General features: G+C 37.6%; 5 protein-coding genes across 5 annotated transcripts; 4 read left to right on the top strand and 1 right to left on the bottom strand.

Annotated features, from left to right (window-relative positions):
- Positions 2272–5283, top strand: LOC109132270. The gene is made up of 2 exons (XM_019243792.1): positions 2272–4346; positions 4428–5283. Exons 1-2 carry the CDS (start codon positions 2306–2308, stop codon positions 5195–5197), a joined length of 2811 nt encoding a protein of 936 aa, XP_019099337.1. The 5' UTR covers positions 2272–2305; the 3' UTR covers positions 5198–5283.
- On the top strand, positions 5382–7932 carry LOC104777244 (transmembrane protein 45B-like). Its single transcript, XM_019243793.1, has 3 exons — positions 5382–6456; positions 6533–6894; positions 7396–7932. The coding sequence occupies exons 2-3, from the start codon at positions 6548–6550 to the stop codon at positions 7841–7843; spliced, it is 795 nt and encodes a 264-aa protein (XP_019099338.1). The 5' UTR covers positions 5382–6456; positions 6533–6547; the 3' UTR covers positions 7844–7932.
- Positions 8047–11123, bottom strand: LOC104777245 (protein IWS1 homolog 2-like). Its single transcript, XM_010501455.1, has 11 exons — positions 10992–11123; positions 10250–10715; positions 10023–10142; positions 9719–9939; positions 9503–9632; positions 9353–9415; positions 9182–9259; positions 9010–9101; positions 8857–8913; positions 8593–8764; positions 8047–8401 (listed from the first exon to the last, which is right to left on the bottom strand). The coding sequence occupies exons 1-11, from the start codon at positions 11009–11011 to the stop codon at positions 8303–8305; spliced, it is 1518 nt and encodes a 505-aa protein (XP_010499757.1). The 5' UTR covers positions 11012–11123; the 3' UTR covers positions 8047–8302.
- On the top strand, positions 13553–16685 carry LOC104777246 (bZIP transcription factor 68-like). The gene is made up of 13 exons (XM_010501457.2): positions 13553–13733; positions 14007–14205; positions 14283–14339; positions 14424–14498; positions 14699–14788; positions 14876–14935; positions 15016–15185; positions 15317–15371; positions 15462–15492; positions 15596–15828; positions 15903–15980; positions 16070–16195; positions 16272–16685. The coding sequence occupies exons 2-13, from the start codon at positions 14095–14097 to the stop codon at positions 16362–16364; spliced, it is 1179 nt and encodes a 392-aa protein (XP_010499759.1). The 5' UTR covers positions 13553–13733; positions 14007–14094; the 3' UTR covers positions 16365–16685.
- LOC104777247 (UV-B-induced protein At3g17800, chloroplastic) lies at positions 17066–19209 on the top strand. Its single transcript, XM_010501458.2, has 3 exons — positions 17066–17246; positions 17461–17759; positions 18262–19209. Exons 1-3 carry the CDS (start codon positions 17136–17138, stop codon positions 19082–19084), a joined length of 1233 nt encoding a protein of 410 aa, XP_010499760.1. The 5' UTR covers positions 17066–17135; the 3' UTR covers positions 19085–19209.

The following is a 19492-nucleotide window of genomic DNA, read 5'->3' on the forward strand; positions in this document are numbered from 1 at the left end:
AATAATGTTTACCAATTTTAGAATTTATAGGAGCAAAATATTATGTATATAAATAAATTGAATAGCAGTGGCAGTTGACAAAATATATATATATATATATATATATAGCAATGGCAATTTTATGTAATTTTATGGAATACTAAGGGTGAATAATAAATTGGCTACGGAGCTCTCTGGCGACGACACGTCAGCTTTTTCTCCAGAATGCTTTTCTTTTAATATATAGGGGATGTGTAATACAAGAAAACAACTTGTTACAAAATAAAATGGCGAACATCTAACCCAAGAAAACATGTAATTTGATGACAAAAATTATAAGAAAACTTGAGATCCGGCGAGATTGTAATGCCTTGACTGCCACCTTTCAGTGGACCCATATACATTCACAGTACATGAGCCCATCTTTCTTAAATGAGCCTCACGTCTTTCCATCTATATCCAGCGGTCGGTTTGCTACATCCGGGAAGCTTTAAAGATTTGCTACTGTCACTACAAATCACCACATAATCTTTCTACGTGTTTTGTCCTCATTTGCACAGTTCCGACAACCACTTCCCGAAAGGTTATCCATCCTGAGACTACTCCAGCTCAAGCACGCTTAACTTTGGAATTCTCTCAGGACCCTTGATCCAAAAGATAATTGCACTTTGATGACATACGTGGTCAAATCAATTCTCTTAAACTTCTCCGCAAGTTTTTGAAATCGGGGTGTCACAGAGATAAAAATGGATATCTCCCAATGTTGAAAAAAGAGAGATGACCCATCAATATACAAAGAGTTTGACCACATAAATTTGTTGAGAAAAAGAGATTGACAGTAACCGTGGTAAAAAAATCAATCGTAGCTCCACCACAATGTCGCCGAAAGGAAGAGAGAAAGGCGGTAAAAAAGAAGAAACAATGACGATTGTTGTTTTTATGGAGTCGATTGTGACATGACGGAAGAGACCGCGGTGCTTCATAGTTAGAAAATAGTATGGTGGAGGTAATAATGGAAATAAAGAAGGTGATAGAAATCAAAAAGAAAAGAAGAAGAAAAACAGGACAAACCTGAAAACTCCAACAAAAATACTATCCATGAATGTTAGTTTTTTTTATTTCTTTTTCCTTCGATGATTACTTTGTACATCTACTCTAATATATATACACGTAGAGTAACATTTTTTTTTTCTAAATAACTTTATAATACCTTTCTCTCATCTATTTTTTTTTTTTTTTCAATCTGAAAGTTGGTTTTGCCAATTCGATCACTATTATCTGCAAACTACTTTTTTTTTTTTTTTCAATCTGAAAGTTGGTTTTGCCAATTCGATCACTATTATCTGCAAACTACTTTTTTTTTTTTTTTCAATCTGAAAGTTGGTTTTGCCAATTCGATCACTATTATCTGCAAACTACTTTTTTTTTTTTTTTCAATCTGAAAGTTGGTTTTGCCAATTCGATCACTATTATCTGCAAACTACTTTTTTTTTTTTTTTCAATCTGAAAGTTGGTTTTGCCAATTCGATCACTATTATCTGCAAACTACTTTTTTTTTTTTTTTCAATCTGAAAGTTGGTTTTGCCAATTCGATCACTATTATCTGCAAACTACTTTTTTTTTTTTTTTCAATCTGAAAGTTGGTTTTGCCAATTCGATCACTATTATCTGCAAACTACTTTTTTTTTTTTTTTCAATCTGAAAGTTGGTTTTGCCAATTCGATCACTATTATCTGCAAACTACTTTTTTTTTTTTTTTCAATCTGAAAGTTGGTTTTGCCAATTCGATCACTATTATCTGCAAACTACTTTTTTTTTTTTTTTCATTTCAAGTCAGCTCATAGCTGTAACAATAATAATTTTCTTGATAAAACTTCTGTAATTGACCCAAAAAAAGGAAGAAGATACAATTTTCACACCAATTGCAGTATACATCCTGCCATTAAAGCAAAGCTCCTCAGCCGCCGTTAGATCAAGAAAAAAACTCTGTAAATTTAGAGCCGTTGTGTGATTATATACAATACAACATCTCTACGGCGAAGCTGTCTTTCTTATAAATAGCTTTTAAAATTTTTATTTGCTTTTTTTTTTCTTAAAACATTCTAATTTTTTTTTCTTTTTCTTTTCGTCTCTACTGTTAAAGCGGGAAATTTTCTGAGGTCGACGTGCCGGTTAATTCCGCCGGAAAATTCGAAGAATCTCCGGCAATAGACTCGGCGGAGACGAAGATTTTGTGTTGTTAATCCTTTCCCCTTTGTGAATTTTGTTCTCTTACTGAAATCGAAACCCCCCCCCCCCCCCCCNAAAAAAAAAAAACCCTAGATAAATGGATGAGTCTCGAGGATCTTCAGATCAAGAGGATGAACAAATTGTTCAAGTCAGAGAAGCTTTGATGTGTCCCGACGGCGAGAAATTCGAAATTTTACGGACGGCGAGGTTTTTAAACTACACGACGACTTCAATTCTCGACGACGATGTCTTCGAACTCCCTCTCGATGCGTTCGTGTCTAGACCGGAAGGGTTTGATCTGGAGGCGAAGGTCTCGTTTTCGGGTTGGGGATCTCCGTCGTTGAACTGGATCGAGTGGGTGAATGCTATGGCTGAGTTACACGAGAAGGTGTGGAAGAAATCTGGAGTTTACGAGGCGATTTTGTCGTCTAGGTATCAGATTAAGAGGCATGATGATTTGTTTATGGCCTTGATTGAGAAATGGTGTATTGAGACGAACACGTTTGTGTTCCCTTGGGGTGAAGCGACGGTGACGTTGGAGGATATGATTGTTCTTGGTGGTTTCTCTGTTACTGGGAACAATGCTTTGGCTCCGGTTAAACGAGGAGGTATGAAGGAAGTGGAGGAGAAGATGAAGGCGGCTAAGCGTGGGATCGAGGCGAATTTGGACAAGAGATGTTGTGGTGTTAGCTCTTGGATGAAAGACATGATGAACTCAGGGAGTGATATTGAGCATGAGGCGTTTATCGTTTCGTGGCTCTCGCGTTTTGTTTTCCCTAGTTCAGGTGATGTGTTGAGAGAGAAGTTGTTTCCGGCTGCGATTCAGCTTGCTCAGGGAGTTAGGTTGGGTTTGGCTCCGGCTGTTTTAGCTAGGATCTACCGGGATCTCGGTGTTTTGAAAGAGCATCTCAATGGTTGTAGCGAGAGAGAGACGATGGTGGTGAAGTCTCCGTTTCAGTTTGTGCAGGTTTGGGCTTTAGAGAGATTCATGTCGTTGCAGCCACCAGGCCAGCCAAGTCAGTTAAAGCCTGGTGAACCACGGATAGCGCGCTGGCATCATCATGGTGGCGGTCAGGATGTGTACGGCTACCCTGAGGATATCAGAGCGGTTTTGGACTCGGCCAAAGAGAGTTTTGATTATCGTCCATACACAAAGCCTGTGGTTAACTTCAAATTCCCAAAGTTTTATGTGGAAGATGACTGTTGGGTTCGTGTAAAATCTGATGAGACTGTTGTAGCCTTTGGTCGGTGTTTGAGGTTCGCTAAACTGGTTGGTTTAGATTGCATTGAACGTTATCATCCTCACCGTGTGGCATTGCAGTTTGGTTATGATCAGGATGTTCCCGGCGTAGTTCCAGCTAGAACTGAGACGCCGGAATTGGCCTGGAAAGATTATATCCGTCCGATTGCTGATGGAATGTTGTACTTTCCTGCCCGACTCCATGAGGCTGATGTAACGGTTCGGTACATTCGGTGGTGGAAGCCTTCTGTGGCGGTGTTGCAGTCTGAGGCCAAGACAATTTCTCATATGCTTTGGGCTTCACATCCAAAGCAGAAACAAGTGACTACAACAGCGGCTGTAACAACCGAAACGAAGGCAATATCTCTTTCTCCAGGGAAGTGGAAAACATCAGCTGCAAAAGCTGAGGGAAAAGGTCAAGAAGTGGTAAAGAAGAGGGAAACGGAGACAAAAATCGAGACTTCTGTTACTGGATCAAAGATCGAGGTGAGTAGAGCAGATGGTCGGAGCCATGACAGTAGTAGCTATGCAGGGAGTCTCACAGGTTCAGAGCAAGCAACTAAGCATCCTTTAAAGAAGCCTGAATGGGTTCAGAGATCATCACCTAAACCGAAAAAGAGCCCGGATAGAAGTTCTGATAAGCCTGAATGTGTTCAGACATCATCAGCTCGATCGACCAAGAGCTCTGATAAGCCTAAATCGGTTCAGAGATCATCACCTAGATCAACAAAGAGTCCTGATAGAAGCTCAGGAAGAGCAGCGGATGATGTTAAGGATCTTAAGGGAGCTCTCAGGGGCTCGGGGGGAACAAGGAGTCAGGGTCATGTCACGTTTCAGCTTCCTAGCTCTCCTGGGAGATCTCCATCCAAGGCACATACGTTGTCGCCAAAGCAAAACGGTAAAATGATATGCTCTCATGTTCAGGTCTCACTGTTGATTCCCTTGTTTCTGGATTGACGTCTTGCTTTTTTCATAACAGGTTCTCCTGTCAAAAAACCAAGAATGCTACCTCGGGTAGCAGACTTAGCCAAAGGATCGAGCTCTTCTCCTCGGGTTCCAAGACATACATCCTCTGTTCCTCTTCCTCCAATGCGAGAGAACTACAGAACGCACCACAATTCCACAAGCTCACGAGTTTCAAAAGAATCGAACACGTCACCAAATTTTAATGGTTCTCCTTCAAAGAGGAAGTCACCAAGATCTCCTGAAGCTGTTAACTCGCGTGGTCACACAAATCCCCCAAGCCCGCGAGTTTCAAAAGGTCCGTACTGGTCATCTCCTTTATCTGGATCTTCTTCTTCAACGAGGATGAAGCAACCAAGATCACCTGAAGCTTTCAGTTCGCGTGGTAACAACAATCCCACACACCTCCGGGTTTCAAAAGAAAAGACCACGTCCCCATCTGATTCCGGTTCTCCTTCATCAACGAGGAAGAACTCATCAAGACCCTCAGAAAATGTCAACTCGTGTGGTAATTCATCATCTGGAGACAATTCTGTTGTGAAGAGAAATACTGACACAAGCATCACAGTTTCCAATCAAGAATCACCAAGAAAAAATCAACTCGATATCAGCAAGGCTAACAAGTTACTGGAAGAGATGGCGACTGTGCAGGAGCAAGTTGGCGAAGATGGTGTAGTGACGTATCAGATACCAAAGCAACAGTTCGAGAATCTAAGCAAAGGGGTCCATGATGTTCTACATGATCTTCAGTCGATTAAATTTGCATTGAACATACAGGATAACTAATGATGAATTATAGATCCTCATTCTCTCAGAATCTGTCTAAAAGACCTTAAAAGGAATCATCATCAATACAAAATAGTTTGAAATGAGATCCAAAAGCAACCCAAAACGGATAAACACAATATAATCTTTTTTTTTTGTGCACACACAATATAATATAGAGGAATTGCATAGCAACGACACTGGGGCTAACAATTTGTACAGTGCATCAACAAAAGAACAAACATGTCACAAAAGACTTACAGTAATAATGATCAGTAACAGTGTTCGCTCCACTTTTTGACTTGTCAGATGTGTTCTTGAAGCTTTCTTCATACTTCTTGTTGTGAGGCTTTTTCTTCAAGAAAAAGAGGAGCTTTTGGATTGATTCGATTTTACAGATACATATATCTTTAGATTTTTAGAATCTCCTCTGGTTCTTACGAATCCGGTGGCCAAATCAAGAACAAGAAACCAAAATGGTTAGAAAATAGAATCAAACATAAGAATGATCCACTCAAGACTCAACGGATCCAAAGCGTTGGCTCCATACATTTGCCGGAGAATTCGTCGGAATACACATCGGAAAACTATATGTATATATATTTTTTTTCCAAAGCATTTCCGTATAAATGGTAAGGTGTAAATGAGATATTATTATTAGTCAAACTTGAGATTTAGTAACGAGATCTTTTGCTTTTTATTTGGTAAAGTGAAATACTAAATGTGATTAGTTTATGGACCAAATTAAAAAAAAAAAAAAAGAAGAAAACGTTATCTTTGATGAGGAGAGATCAGATTCTAGAAAATGCTCTCTCATCAAACGCATGTGACATGTGAGAGAGAGAGATGAGTTTTATAAGTATTAATCTTTCTCTATCATTGAGCTATTATTACTCTCCTCAAACCCCAAAAAGGTTTCATTTTTAACCCTCTTTTGAGAATTTTTTGTTTCTGTCCAGGTTGATCCAAATCATGACTTTCTGTGGAAAAGTTTAGTTTTTTACGTTCTTCTGATCTAAAGTTTCCATTTTTGTTCTCTGGGTTTTGTTGTTTTCTTAGTTTCCTTCACGTTGAGAACAACCAATCTTTTAGTCTTCCACGGAAATTAAAATTTGAGTGAAGTTTCGACTTTCTAGCTACTTTGACCCAATCTGTTTGTTATATCTCTCTCGTTTTCATCGACGACTCTGACTTTGTTGAGAAGTTGAGTTTATCTTTGATCGAAACCCCACAAGAGAAGAAGAAGACGGAGGAATCTGATCTGCAATTTTCTTACAGGGGTATACTCTTCTCTTTGGATCATGGGGTTTAGATTCTGTAGCTTGAACTTGTTCTTATTGCTTTTCTCTTGATCAGGAATTTGAAAGACAGATGGGATCTTTCAAGGGTCATGCTTTGCCTGGTACATTGTTCTTGGTGGTTGGAGTATGGCACATTTGGAGCTCAGTTGTTCGGTTCATATCGAATCCTAGTTCATTTCGGGTTCGAGTTTGGCACCCTGTTCCTGGTTTTAACGATAGGATCAAGTACTTGGAGCTTTACGTTGTTACAATTGGCTCATTCATTGACTTGTGCATTGAGTTTTTGTACTCAACTCATCTCAAGTTCTTTGTTAATGGTGTTCTGAATCCATCTCACATGAATGATTTCGAGCACTCTGGGATGCTTCTCATGTTCTTCATGCTCGGATTTATTGCTTTGCTCTCCGAGAAAACAAGGTATCAAGTGATTGTTTGTTGATACCAGTTATGGTAATGTTAGTTAATTAGTTATAGGGTTGGAACTATTGTGATTTGAAAAGTCAAAAGTTGGGTTTTCAATGATTCTTGACTTAAATTTCGATGAAAAACAATCCTAGAAATGGATCAAGATCGTTTGATAAAATGATTCGATTATAAATAGATTCATTGAGATGCAAGATTGGTATATATCTGTAGAGTTAGGTTGGATTCTTGTTGATTTTGAGTATACAAAAGTGGTTTATTAGTGATTCTTGACTTAGTTTAGATGAAAACAATCCTAAAGATGGATCTTGATCATTGATAAATTGATTCAGTTATCAATAGATCATAAAGATTGGTATATTAGCTTTGAATTTGGGCTAGACCTTTTGGTGATTTTGAGAGCTCAAAAGTTGTTTTTAGTAAATATTGAAATGGATAGAGATATGGATTTATATGAATCAATATATTCACTGTGATCCTTTATATTTGTCATAGGTTACTTCCTCTGCCACAAGAAGCTCTGTGTCTAGTTGCTGCAACAGCTTTTACAGCAGAATGTCTTCTCTTCTTCTTCCACTCCACAAGTCACAAAGGTCTTGAAGGTTATTATCATCTCCTCCTTGTCTTTCTCATCGGTCTCTGTGTCATCTCCTCAATCGCAGGAGCAATCTGCCCTACGAGCTTCCCAGTAGATCTATGCAATGGCATTGCAATGACTCTCCAAGGCCTCTGGTTTTATCAGACAGCTTTCACTCTCTATGGCCCTATGATGCCTGAAGGCTGCAGTTTAAAACAAAACTCTGTAGTTTGCAGATCAGTGGACTCTGAAGTCTCTGGAGAGTTTCTAGCTAATTTTCAGCTCTTCTCTTTGGTTCTTGCTGTTCTTGCCTGCGTTGTGGGTTCATATGTTTTTGCAGCTTCCAAATATGGAGTGAGTAGATGAGAGACTTAGCAAGTAGTAATTAGAAATTTTGTTTTTCATTGTTACAGAGTTTCAGAAAGATATAAAGAAAGTGACTTTGTTTTTTTTTTTTTGCTGCATTTGTGTCTGCAAATAACAACAAGCCAATTTTGAGTTATTTTAGTGTTCAAGCTCGAAAAGTAAACAGGAAAATCTCGTAACTTTATTGTGAAACGGATTGAAAATTCATTATCAAAATATAAGAATACTTTTTTCTGCTCACAAGAAAAGTGACGAACAAAGTGTTTTCACTTCCCATTACATTAGAGCTCCAAGCAAACCATATATAGAAGAGTACAAATACGTATAAACCCCAATGCCTTCAAGTCTTTGACTTCACCTCGAAGACCTTTAAACATTGACACAATCAAACTTGGAGGATAATAAGATAGAAGAGCCAGTTCCATTGTGGCTCGACGGTCCGGCCTGGTTGCAACCTCTCTATAGGTACTTGATCATACCCCGACCTTCCACGCTCACCTTCGTGGCCTGCAACCGCTTCTTCTTTGTTCCTTTTAGCTGTTGAAGTTTCTTGTTCATCTGCAATGAACACAAAAGAGCCAGCTCAAGGGGTATAAAAGAGCAGCTAAAGGTTTTTGTTTATATACTATGACAACAAGGATTTTGGTTGTATACAGATCCCAAGTCTAAATGTTATCCAGACTAAATATGTACTTAAACTATATGGTGTTTTGTCTGTCTGCCATAGATAACAGATAAAAGTATTTAACCTTGACCCGACGCTGGTCCTGAGAAACCTGTTTCGCACGGGCTCTGATCTCATCCGGGTCAATCTTGGATTGAGGACGGATCAAAAAGTCCAATGGGGTTGCTTCCGGCCTCATCGTCATTTGCCTGTCTCCCCTTGAACTCTGACCCGAAGTCAGACCAGATTTACGTTCCCTAAATATTTATCAACAAACAATGAGTAGTGTTAAAAACATATCTTTAAAAAGTTCATATATCCAAAAATTCAGAAGAGCTGTTTTGCATACCGAATTTCCAAGTCGAAGTCACCATCTCTGGACTCCATTGTTGCTTTGTTGGTAGGTCTATGTGAACCCCAGTAGAACAAGAGAAGCTATGAATCAGTATATGAAATGTGAAAGCGAGTAAAATCGAATATAATTCAAGGTTTCGGGATATACTTCTTCACTGGTGGCCTTCTATAGGGAACCCTATCTTCATCGAGATTTCTCATGTCCTCAAACCTAGTACTCTTATTGAAAATCGGACGAGACTGCAACATCAAAGTATATAGTAAGCAAATGGTTGAAAATTCATTTCAAGCGGTTGGAGCTATTGAAAAAAGATGTTTACCCATTTATCAACCAAATCCTTAGCAAGTCGTCTGTTGGAATTAGTTTCCTCTTCGGACTTTGATAAGAACATAATGACCTGCCAAAGCCAGAACAAATTTAAGTTCCTGGCTGGGAATATAAATTCCTACATACCGATTTGTCAATTTGTATCAGGTAAATGTATCCTAACCTTTCCAAGCCCACTCTTTTTCAATTGCTCCCTTCTATCGAACTGATCCAAGTCAATTGGAAACTGCAAGACAAAGTCAGGAATGAATAACGGAGCTAGAAAGGGTCAAAACCACGCAAAAAATTTCTTTACAGGGAAACAGGAGCCTACATCAGTAAGAACTCTTAGAATAGCTGCACGGATGTTTATATTTGGCAAGCTTCCATCTGGAAGAGGCTCAAGCCAATTCTTCAACAGAGTTAAAACACCATGGTCCAGGAATTCTGTTTGAAGTTGCTTCCTGGATAAAGAACGATTATGCGTTATTACAAAACAGATTGGTAGGAAGAGAGTATATAGGATAACAGTAGTAATTTTGCAACTTACTTTCCAAGTACATCGGTAAGAAGCGACAGTTTCTTAAGTTTGTTGATAGCAGGCTTCCCTTGTCTATTAAGTTCTGCATCTTCCTCGGCAGTGAGCTCAAGCTCAGCCATCACATTCTCAACCAAGAGCGCGACTTCAGCAGGATTTCTTTCAGTCTTTTTCTTTTTCTTCCCCATTTTGAAAAGGTTATTTACCTCATCATCGTCCTCACCCTCCTCTGCCTGTTTTTTCATAACAAAAATATTATGTATCATCAAACAAAAAGCTAGATTCAGAGATTAAAAATTCAAGACCCTAGTCATACCTGAGGATAATGGGTTGGAGAACGGTCTCCAGCGTCACCTCCATACCTCTCAGAAGGATCCAAACCAGTATCGTCAATGAAATTATCGTCATCCATAGTCCTAACACCTTCTTCATCATTCTATAACATAAACGAAACACTTTTATAAGATGAAAAAAACAAACTTCCGTCTCATTCATTCATTAATGGTTAATGCAATCTCAAGAAGTATAGCCAAAGTGGTGCACCTCTGGGTTATGGGCAATAGATTTCCACATCTCATCAATCTCTTCTGACTTCCTCTCTCCACGGTTTGGGAACTTATGCCTTTTATCCTTCCCACTACCACTACTACTTCGATCCTTCTCCTTCTTCCTCTTCCTACCAACCTTATCATCATAATCAGTACCACCTCCTCCTCCTCCTCCTCCTCTTCCTTCCATGAACTCATCGAACTCCGCATCATCCACCTCCTCATCAATCAATTCAGGAACATCGATAGTACGTTCACTAGACGATTTCTTCACCAACCTCTTCCTCGGTTTGGCTACTTTATCGTTATCATAACCATGCGTTTGTATCCCATCAACATCCCAATCTCCCATATCATCAGCCAAGTCTTCATCAAAGTCCTGAAGTGGCTCTGTAGATGGCTCACGATCGTTTCCAATATCATCAAAGTCCACTATTGGCTCTCCATCAACATCACGGTACCTGGGAAAAAAAAATGCAAAACAATCTATTCAACACTAAAAAAAAAAAGGGTATGAATCTGAAACACAGAAGGATTGAAAAAATGAAGCTTTACGTATGCCCATGAAACAAAATACTCTTTTCTAATCAAATCGAAATCGAAATTTGAAAAAAATCGAAGACGAAGAGATTGATTTCGGTAACCCTAGATTCAATCAAAGGGGGATGAAGCTGAGATTTTTGATCTGCAAAACAAAGCTAAAAATTTCGAATTGAAGAGAAAGAAGAAGAACTTACGGATCATCCTCGAAACCCATTTAATCTCAGCTTCTAGAAATGATTCAACAGATATAATTCACGAACTTTTTGATCTTCGAGTTGTGTCGTGAGGGGGAGAGAGGAGGAGGAAGGAAGAAAAGAATTGGGATCGTTTCTATTGAGATAATCCGACGGTCTCGATTAAAGAATGATTCAACAGTTTAGATCACGCCACGTCATCAATTCCCTCAGTAAGCATTAAATAGTATTGACTTGGTAATGTTAACTGTTAACAAAGTCAACTCTCCCTAGTCAAAAAGAGGGAAAAAAAAAAAAAAACTTCTAAATTACTTGTCGTTTAAACCGACTACAAAATATTCTTGTCTGTTGATAAGTCTTAGTAAATGTTAATGGTGTTGGTCATGTTCGTTTGCCAGTCGGTGGTGTTCGTTTGTATGCGCTGGTTCAGCAGCGACCAGTCACAGCAATTATCACCAACGATCATCGACCAGAATTTTTAATCGCTAAAGTTTTCAGCGATCAGTTGCTAAAACTAGTAACGAACAACATAGCAACTAAAAAGAAAAAAATTGATATATTTAAATATGATCTCAATTAAAATTAATTAAATAACAATATAACTACATATAGTTATTAAAATTAAACTAAATCTAACTAAATAAAATAACAAATTAATTTGAATATATTTAAATAAATTTCTAAGAAAATAAGTTATATGAAAAAAATTAACAATATTAAAATAAACAAATTAAAAATAAAATTCAAATTAATTATTTAAAAATCTGTAAATATGTTTTTAATTTATTTTTATGGGTATATATAATTTCTATTTTAAATAAAATAAAAATTATCAAAAATTAAATTTTATATAATTTCTATTTTAAATTTTATTTAATTTATTTTTATGGGTATATATAGTTTCTAGCAACAGTCGCAGTAATCGCTAGCGACAGACAAACGAACAACATACGCTGTCGCTGAAATTTGTTGATGGTCGTTGTTGCTAAATCCAGCGACAGGCAAACGAACAGGGCCGTCGTTTTCAAAACCAAATTTGGGGATGTTGATAATCTATACTTAAAACACAAATTGTTAAATGTTTGTTCTAAATCCGAAAAACCGACATTGATCTTTGAGGGGCTATATGCTTCTCTCGACACATGAGAGGGCTTGGTGCCTATCCTAAAATTGATGATAACGAATTTGAATTTAAGTAATATCGTCCATTACATATATGCTTTCACGGGCTTCACTAAAAAAGACTTAGGGACTGTTAAGAGTCTTCATAATTGTTTCTCTTAGGAATGCAAATTATGCAATATTGAACATAGCATTCAAATACCCTCTTCCAAAACATACACATACTATACTAGAATAGAGTCAGACAGTCCAATAAATGCCTCGACTTGATCCTTTGGAGTTCAACCAAATAATGAAAAATGTATATATATATATATATATATGATATAGTTTTATTAGTTTAGAATTTCATATATATCATATAAGGTTGAGTCAATATTTTATCTTCATATTATACGAAAAATGAAAAGAAAATTGTTTGGAAATGTATAAAAAAGAAGTAAATAAATAGGTTTGTTAAGTTATCTTCGATTTATTGCTAGTGTTCAAATCTTGGTCCCTCATGTATGTCTGTCTTTATTTTCCATGATCTCTCGAGGTCCACAAAACAATGTTAGGAACCAAGATTTGAACACTCTTAAGTTGGTGCATTGGAGGCTATAACTGAGGATGCTGGTCTTATAGCTGGAAAGAGGATTAAAGAACATTTTTGGATTAACAGGTAAGAATTTGCTCCACAACACTGCATTGGGCTTAATTATAGTTTTCATCCATATCTATATCTTATATGGATATGATCCCTCATATAACGCCGCAAGTTTCTCTTCTTTTAACACAAGATAGACTTCCCGTCTATCCAAAATAATGCGAAAACGGTAAAGAAAGAAGTTCTCCAAATTTCTCTTTTGTAATATCAAGAGAGAGAGTAAACAATCATACCCTTCCATTACTTCCATTGCATCAGTAAAAACATAAGCATACCCATTTAAAGACGACGCGCTGGCCTCATAACATTTTAACTCTTTTTTGGAATTGATAATCGGTTCACTACAGAATTAATTTTAAGGCATGTAAGCAAACCAAAAATTCTGAGTATCTAACGATTCGAACCGAAAAAATAAAATATAGAACCGAATAATCCGAATTAACCGAATACCCAAAGCTAGTAAAACTGTATTTAAAGTACGAATTTTGTTTATACGAATTAGTGTTCACTAAGTCTTTGTTTTCGTTATGATATGTGAGTGGATGTTATATTTATGAGTGGTTTTGATACGATACAATATTACTGATATGAAATAGGTCGTCGATCAGATCCTAACAAATCTAGGAACTTTCATCATGCATTTTCATCTTGAAGAGGTTAAAGCCTCTACTCGTTAAGTTTTAACTTTTACAAAAAATGTTGTTCAGAGATTTATAGGGTTAATTTCATAAATAAGATAAAGATTTGGGTTTAGTTAAAAATAGTATATTATTCCCTGTCAAGCCCACGCAGCTTCCTCCTCCTCTTCCCCGTCAGAAAACACGACACGACCAATCACCAAAAAAAAACTCTTAACATTCTCTCTTTTGATTCTCTCAAATCTCACTACCAATTTCTGCAAAATCAAATCTTTTTTTGCTTCATTTCACGTATCTGGGTTTTGCTCAGATTGATCAAACATTGTAGATCTTCAGGTTATGTTTTTACCTGTGTTTAATTTCAAAATTACGTCGGAATAGATTCTAAATACAGACTCTAGATTTTGGGGGTGTAGTTCTTTTAGATTTTGTGTTATCGTCTCTTATTTTGGCTCCTCCAGCATTGTTAAGTTTAAAAGTTAGGTTTTTTTTTGGAATCATGAGATAAAAATGTGCCTTTTTTCGCTTCTGGGATTATCAGTTGAATTGCTTAGGAACTGTATTGGTTCAACGTTTTAGTTACCCAACTGTGTGACATCTAATTTGCAGGATTTGTTAGGTTTGAGAACTTGTTCTGGTTTTGTGTGAAGAAGCGTTCACTGGTTGGTTAGAAGTTGGTGAATGTGATCAAGGGTTAATGGGTAGCAGCGAGATGGAGAAATCGGGTAAAGAGAAAGAGCCTAAGACTCCACCGCCAACGTCTTCTTCTTCTTCTTCTGCTCCTGCTGCCGCTGCTGCTATTTCACAGGTTTGCATTGGTGTGTAAATTTGGTGTAGCAAAGTGTTTTTGTTAGTGTTAAGGCTTTGATGTTATTTTGTTTGTAGGAACCTACTTCTGCTGTGAGTGCTGGAATGTCTACTCAAGATTGGTCTGGTTTCCAGGTCTAATACAATATTCCTTTGTCTTTCTTGTTTCTTTGTTGCATTTTAGGTGTTATGTGGCTTCATGTTTTTCTTGTTGAACAGGCTTATTCTCCTATGCCGCCTCATGGTTACGTAGCATCAAGTCCTCAACCTCACCCTTATATGTGGGGCGTTCAGGTAAATTGCATTGTCTTTCCACCTGATTCTGTTGATTTTAGATGGTTTTAAGCATTCTTTGGAGCTTCAGGGGATTACTTGGCGAATCACAGAACTGTTACTATCGATATCTTCAGACTTTTGGATATATTATGTTGATCACTTGTCTAGATTTAATGTATGTAGCATCAACTTAAAAAATTGTGATTTTCTTCTTGTAGCATATGATGCCTCCTTATGGAACACCGCCTCATCCGTATGTTGCAATGTATCCTCCAGGTGGCATGTACGCACATCCTTCATTACCTCCGGTACTGTTACAGTTTGAATCTTCGGTTACGTACTTGAAAATAGTGAATGTTTTTGTTATTCTGTTAACATGTTCTGTGCTGCAACAGGGGTCTTATCCATATAGTCCCTATGCAATGCCTTCTCCTAATGGAATGGCTGAAGCTTCTGTGAGTTTTCCCTTTTATCATTTTATTTCATTAGAGTTTGGGTCAGATGGGATCTTGTTTGAGGATTGTTTTCGATTCAGGGTAATACTGGAAGTGGTATCGAGGGTGATGGTAAACCATCTGATGGGAAGGAAAAATTGCCAATCAAAAGATCAAAAGGAAGCTTGGGGAGTTCGAATATGATTATAGGAAAGAACAATGAAACTGGAAAAAACTCAGGAGCATCTGCTAATGGAGCTTGTTCTAAAAGGCATGTGACTTCATTTTTGTATGAAAATTGAAATCGTGTTGGCATACTGAATACTTATGATTGCTAGCTAGCAATGATAATGTTATTGAATGGATTTGTTAAAATTGTCTGATTTGTTCATTGGTTAACAGTGCTGAAAGCGCTTCTGATGGATCAAGTGACGGAAGTGATGCAAATTCACAAAATGTAAGTTTCTATTCTAGCAGTCCATTGAATAACGTTGGATTTTCACATTAAGGAGCGTTTATGAATATGATCATGGTATTGACTTTGTAGGACTCTGGCTCTAGACACAATGGGAAGGATGGTTAGCAAATATAGCTTTTTAATTCTCACCTCTTCACATGTAATGACCTAAATGTTAAAATCTGCTTATATAGAGATTGTTCTTTCTTGTTTAATAATTCAAGGTGAAACAGCTTCAGAGAGTGGTGGTTCAGCTCATGGACCACCCCGTAATGGAAATAATCTACCTGTGAGCCAGACCGTCGCGATCATGCCAGTGTCGGCTACAGGTGTTCCAGGCCCACCAACAAATCTAAATATCGGAATGGATTATTGGAGTGGTCATGGGAATGTTCCTGGAGCAGTTCCAGGAGTTGTGGTAGATGGTTCCCAATCACAGCCATGGTTACAAGTTTGTGTAAGTGTCTCCTCTTCTTACTTCTCCTTTACGATTTTTCAAGTAGCTTGTTTGATTGTGTTGTGAATATTCAGGATGAGAGAGAGCTTAAGCGACAGAGACGGAAGCAATCCAATAGGGAGTCTGCTCGTAGATCCAGGTTGCGTAAACAGGTATATATCATAAAACATATTTCTTCAAGCCGCTCTAGCGTCATGCCTATCGAGTATGAATGATCAAAACCTTTTCTGTGTGTGTTAAGGCGGAATGTGATGAGCTAGCACAACGAGCAGAGGTTTTGAATGGAGAAAACTCAAGTCTTAGAGCAGAAATTAACAAGCTTAAAAGCCAATATGAAGAGCTTGTTGCTGAAAATAGCTCTCTCAAGGTAAAGAATTAGAACAATTTGCTTTGAACAGAGATTTCAAAAGTTGATGTTTTACCTCATAACCGCGTACTTGCAGAGTAAGTTTTCGTCAGTCCCGTCACTGGAAGGAGGAGAGTTGAATAAGAACGAGCAAGAACCACAGAGAAGCGCACGTCAGGATGTTGCGTAGACCACTCTGTAGTTCCTTCAACAACAACTCAGCCTGACCGAAGAACAGCAGCTAATTTAATTTTGGGAACCAGATTTGGTGTGGTTTCTTTAGTGTTTTTAAGCTTTGATGGTACGTTCAAGTAGGAGGAAGTAGGAATAAAAAAAAGGATAGAGTCTCATCGTTAACAAATTGTGTATATTTTCCACTTTTGTTTTGTCTCCAAAAACCGGACTACGCATTGTGTATAGCGATTGCGTTTGGGTCTATCTAGAGAAACGCAAACGCAAATGTTCATCTTTAGAAAATCAGTCAATAATCCAAATTTTCTCTTCTTTTTTTTTTTGTGGCTTTTTTTGATTTGATTTTTGTTCTGAAGGTTGAAAATTCAGGTTTAAGTGAGTAAATTTTTTTTTTCAATTATTATTATTAATTTTTCTAATTTTTCTGTTGAAATTTTTAGGCTATTTTCATAAAAATTTTAGGCTATTTTCATAATTTTTTATTTGGTCAAGTGTATGATATCTAAAAAAAAATGTTAGGAATGTTCTTATTTTCATTTCTAATTTTAGATATTTATACGAAATAAAGTTGTCTTATATTTTTTTTTAGAAAACACTATTTATGTAATTATTTAACTATTTTATATCCGTATATTATTATTATTTTTTGGTTTTTGACATGAGCCACAATTTATTTCGTTCGTAGTCTCTCTCTCTCTCTCTCACAATCTTTTGGGATACGTTTCTCGGAAAAAAAAAATCAAATCAAAAAAACCGAAAAAAAAAAAAAATGCAAGCCATCGGCAGCAGCGGCCATGGCAGGCTTTGCTTCCACCACTGTCACCACTCTCTCTCCTCCAAGTTCCTCTCTCCTTCTTCTTCTCCATCCCTTCTCCCTCAGGTAAATATTATTATTATATTACTCTCGTTTCCCCGATTTGAGGAAATCACTTTCCCGGAATTTTGAATGATTCACTACTTCAAATCTTTACGAGGTTAGGTTAAGTATAGACTCGATTTGAAGATGATGAGTGATGAACCAAAACCACTCAGTCTCTTGGATTTGATTCCAGTTATTGTTTTTTTTTTTTGCTTTCGTTGTGTTAAAATTACAGAGATGCCATTCGTTTTGTATTCCGAAGCTTGGAAGTACCTATGAGAATGGCCGAGGAAGAGGTGGTGTGACGACGACAGTGAGAGCTTTGGGAGAAGAAGAAGAAGAAGACTCTTTTGAGAACTTTGCTCCGCTTGCTCCTGTTGAGCTTGAATCTCATGTGGGACAGCTTTTGGAACAGATTCTTAGAACTCATCCTCATCTTTTCCCCGTTACTGTCGATGAGCAGCTCGAGAAATTCGCCGCTGAGAACGAGACTCTTAAAGCCGATGCGTCTTCCTCACAAGATATTCTCTCTAAGTAAGTCTTCTTTTGCTTACAACATATCACACTTTGGGAATAAATCTCTTACAATGCTTAAGTATAGAATCTTAGGGCTTAGATTTTGTATTGGCTGAGTCTTCATATAGGCTCCATACAGCTCATTGATGTTTTGGGAATAAGTCTCTTGCAATGCTTTAGGATTTAGGCACAGAACCTTAGGGTTAGATACCGTATTGGTGGAGTCTACGTGTTAGTTTCATTCTGTTTCGTTCGTTGCATAAAAACTTACTGAAAATGTGGGAATATGTTTCTTAATTGCAATGCTTACAGAACCTTAGGCTTAGAGCCTTTATTGGTTGAGTCTTCATATTAGGCTCCATCCTGTTTTGATCACTAGTGAGATATATCTTCACTAGCTTCACTAGTAATGAGCAATGCAATTTCACCAGTCTATATGTGTCGGCTCTATTCGATTACATTCATTAGTAATGAGCAATTTTTCAGATCGTTTCGTCCTCGTTGTGTGCTTGATTTGCAGGAGAATATCTGAAGTTAGGGACAAGGACAGACGTAAAACTTTGGCTGAGATCATTTACTGTTTAGTGGTACAACGGTTTGTGGAGAAAGGGATCTCTATGATTCCTCAGATTAAACCAACTTCAGACCCAGCAGGACGGATAGACTTATGGCCAAACCAAGAAGAGAAGCTCGAAGTCATTCACTCCGCGGATGCATTCGAGATGATACAGAGTCACTTGTCTTCAGTTCTTGGAGACCGAACAGCGGTTAGTCCTTTAAGCTCTATAGTTCAGATAAGCAAAATCAAACTCGGAAAACTCTACGCTGCTTCCGCCATGTATGGCTATTTCCTTAGAAGAGTAGACCAAAGATACCAGCTCGAGAGAACCATGAACACACTTCCAAAACGGCCTGAGAAAACCAGGGAACGTTTCGAAGAGCCCTCGCCTCCTTACCCGTTATGGGACCCGAATTCCTTGATCAGGATCCAACCAGAGGAATATGACCCCGATGAATACGCCATACAAAGAAATGAAGATGAGTCATCGTCTTATGGGTTGAGATCATATGTTACGTATTTGGACTCGGATACGCTTCAGAGATATGCCACGATACGTTCTAAAGAAGCCATGACTCTGATTGAGAAGCAGACGCAAGCGCTCTTTGGGCGACCGGACATAAGGATACTCGAGGACGGTAAGCTTGATACTTCTAATGACGAGGTTATGTCTTTGAGTGTCTCTGGACTTGCGATGTTGGTTTTGGAAGCTGTGGCTTTTGGGTCTTTCTTATGGGATTCAGAGAGCTATGTTGAATCCAAATACCATTTCCTCAAGGCTTGAGTTTAGTCCCTCCTTGACATTGTACTTTTTGAAAGTAGTGAATGAATGTAAATGTTAATGTGTCATGGGAGAATTGTTAACGACTCATATTTGTTAAATTGAATAAACTACATTTCAAAACCTTAGATTTAAAATCAAGCATATATATTAGCTCAATTTTATATCTTCTTCTGTCCCAAAAATTAAATTACATAAATAGAAGGTAAGAAACTTTCTCATTTTTATCTTAAGCTTAAATTCTGGAAAGTATTTATACACCACTTCAGGTTTCAAATCCCAATTATATACGTCTTACGATTAAAATAAATGAAACTTTTTTGTAATGAAACATCATTACATTAGTATATCTCAACTTGGGGACACGGTACCACAAGCGCACAAAACTTGCATAATAATTAATCTACAAAA

The sequence above is a fragment of the Camelina sativa genome, chromosome 3, assembly GCF_000633955.1.
Source record: "Camelina sativa cultivar DH55 chromosome 3, Cs, whole genome shotgun sequence".
NCBI lineage: Eukaryota > Viridiplantae > Streptophyta > Magnoliopsida > Brassicales > Brassicaceae > Camelina > Camelina sativa.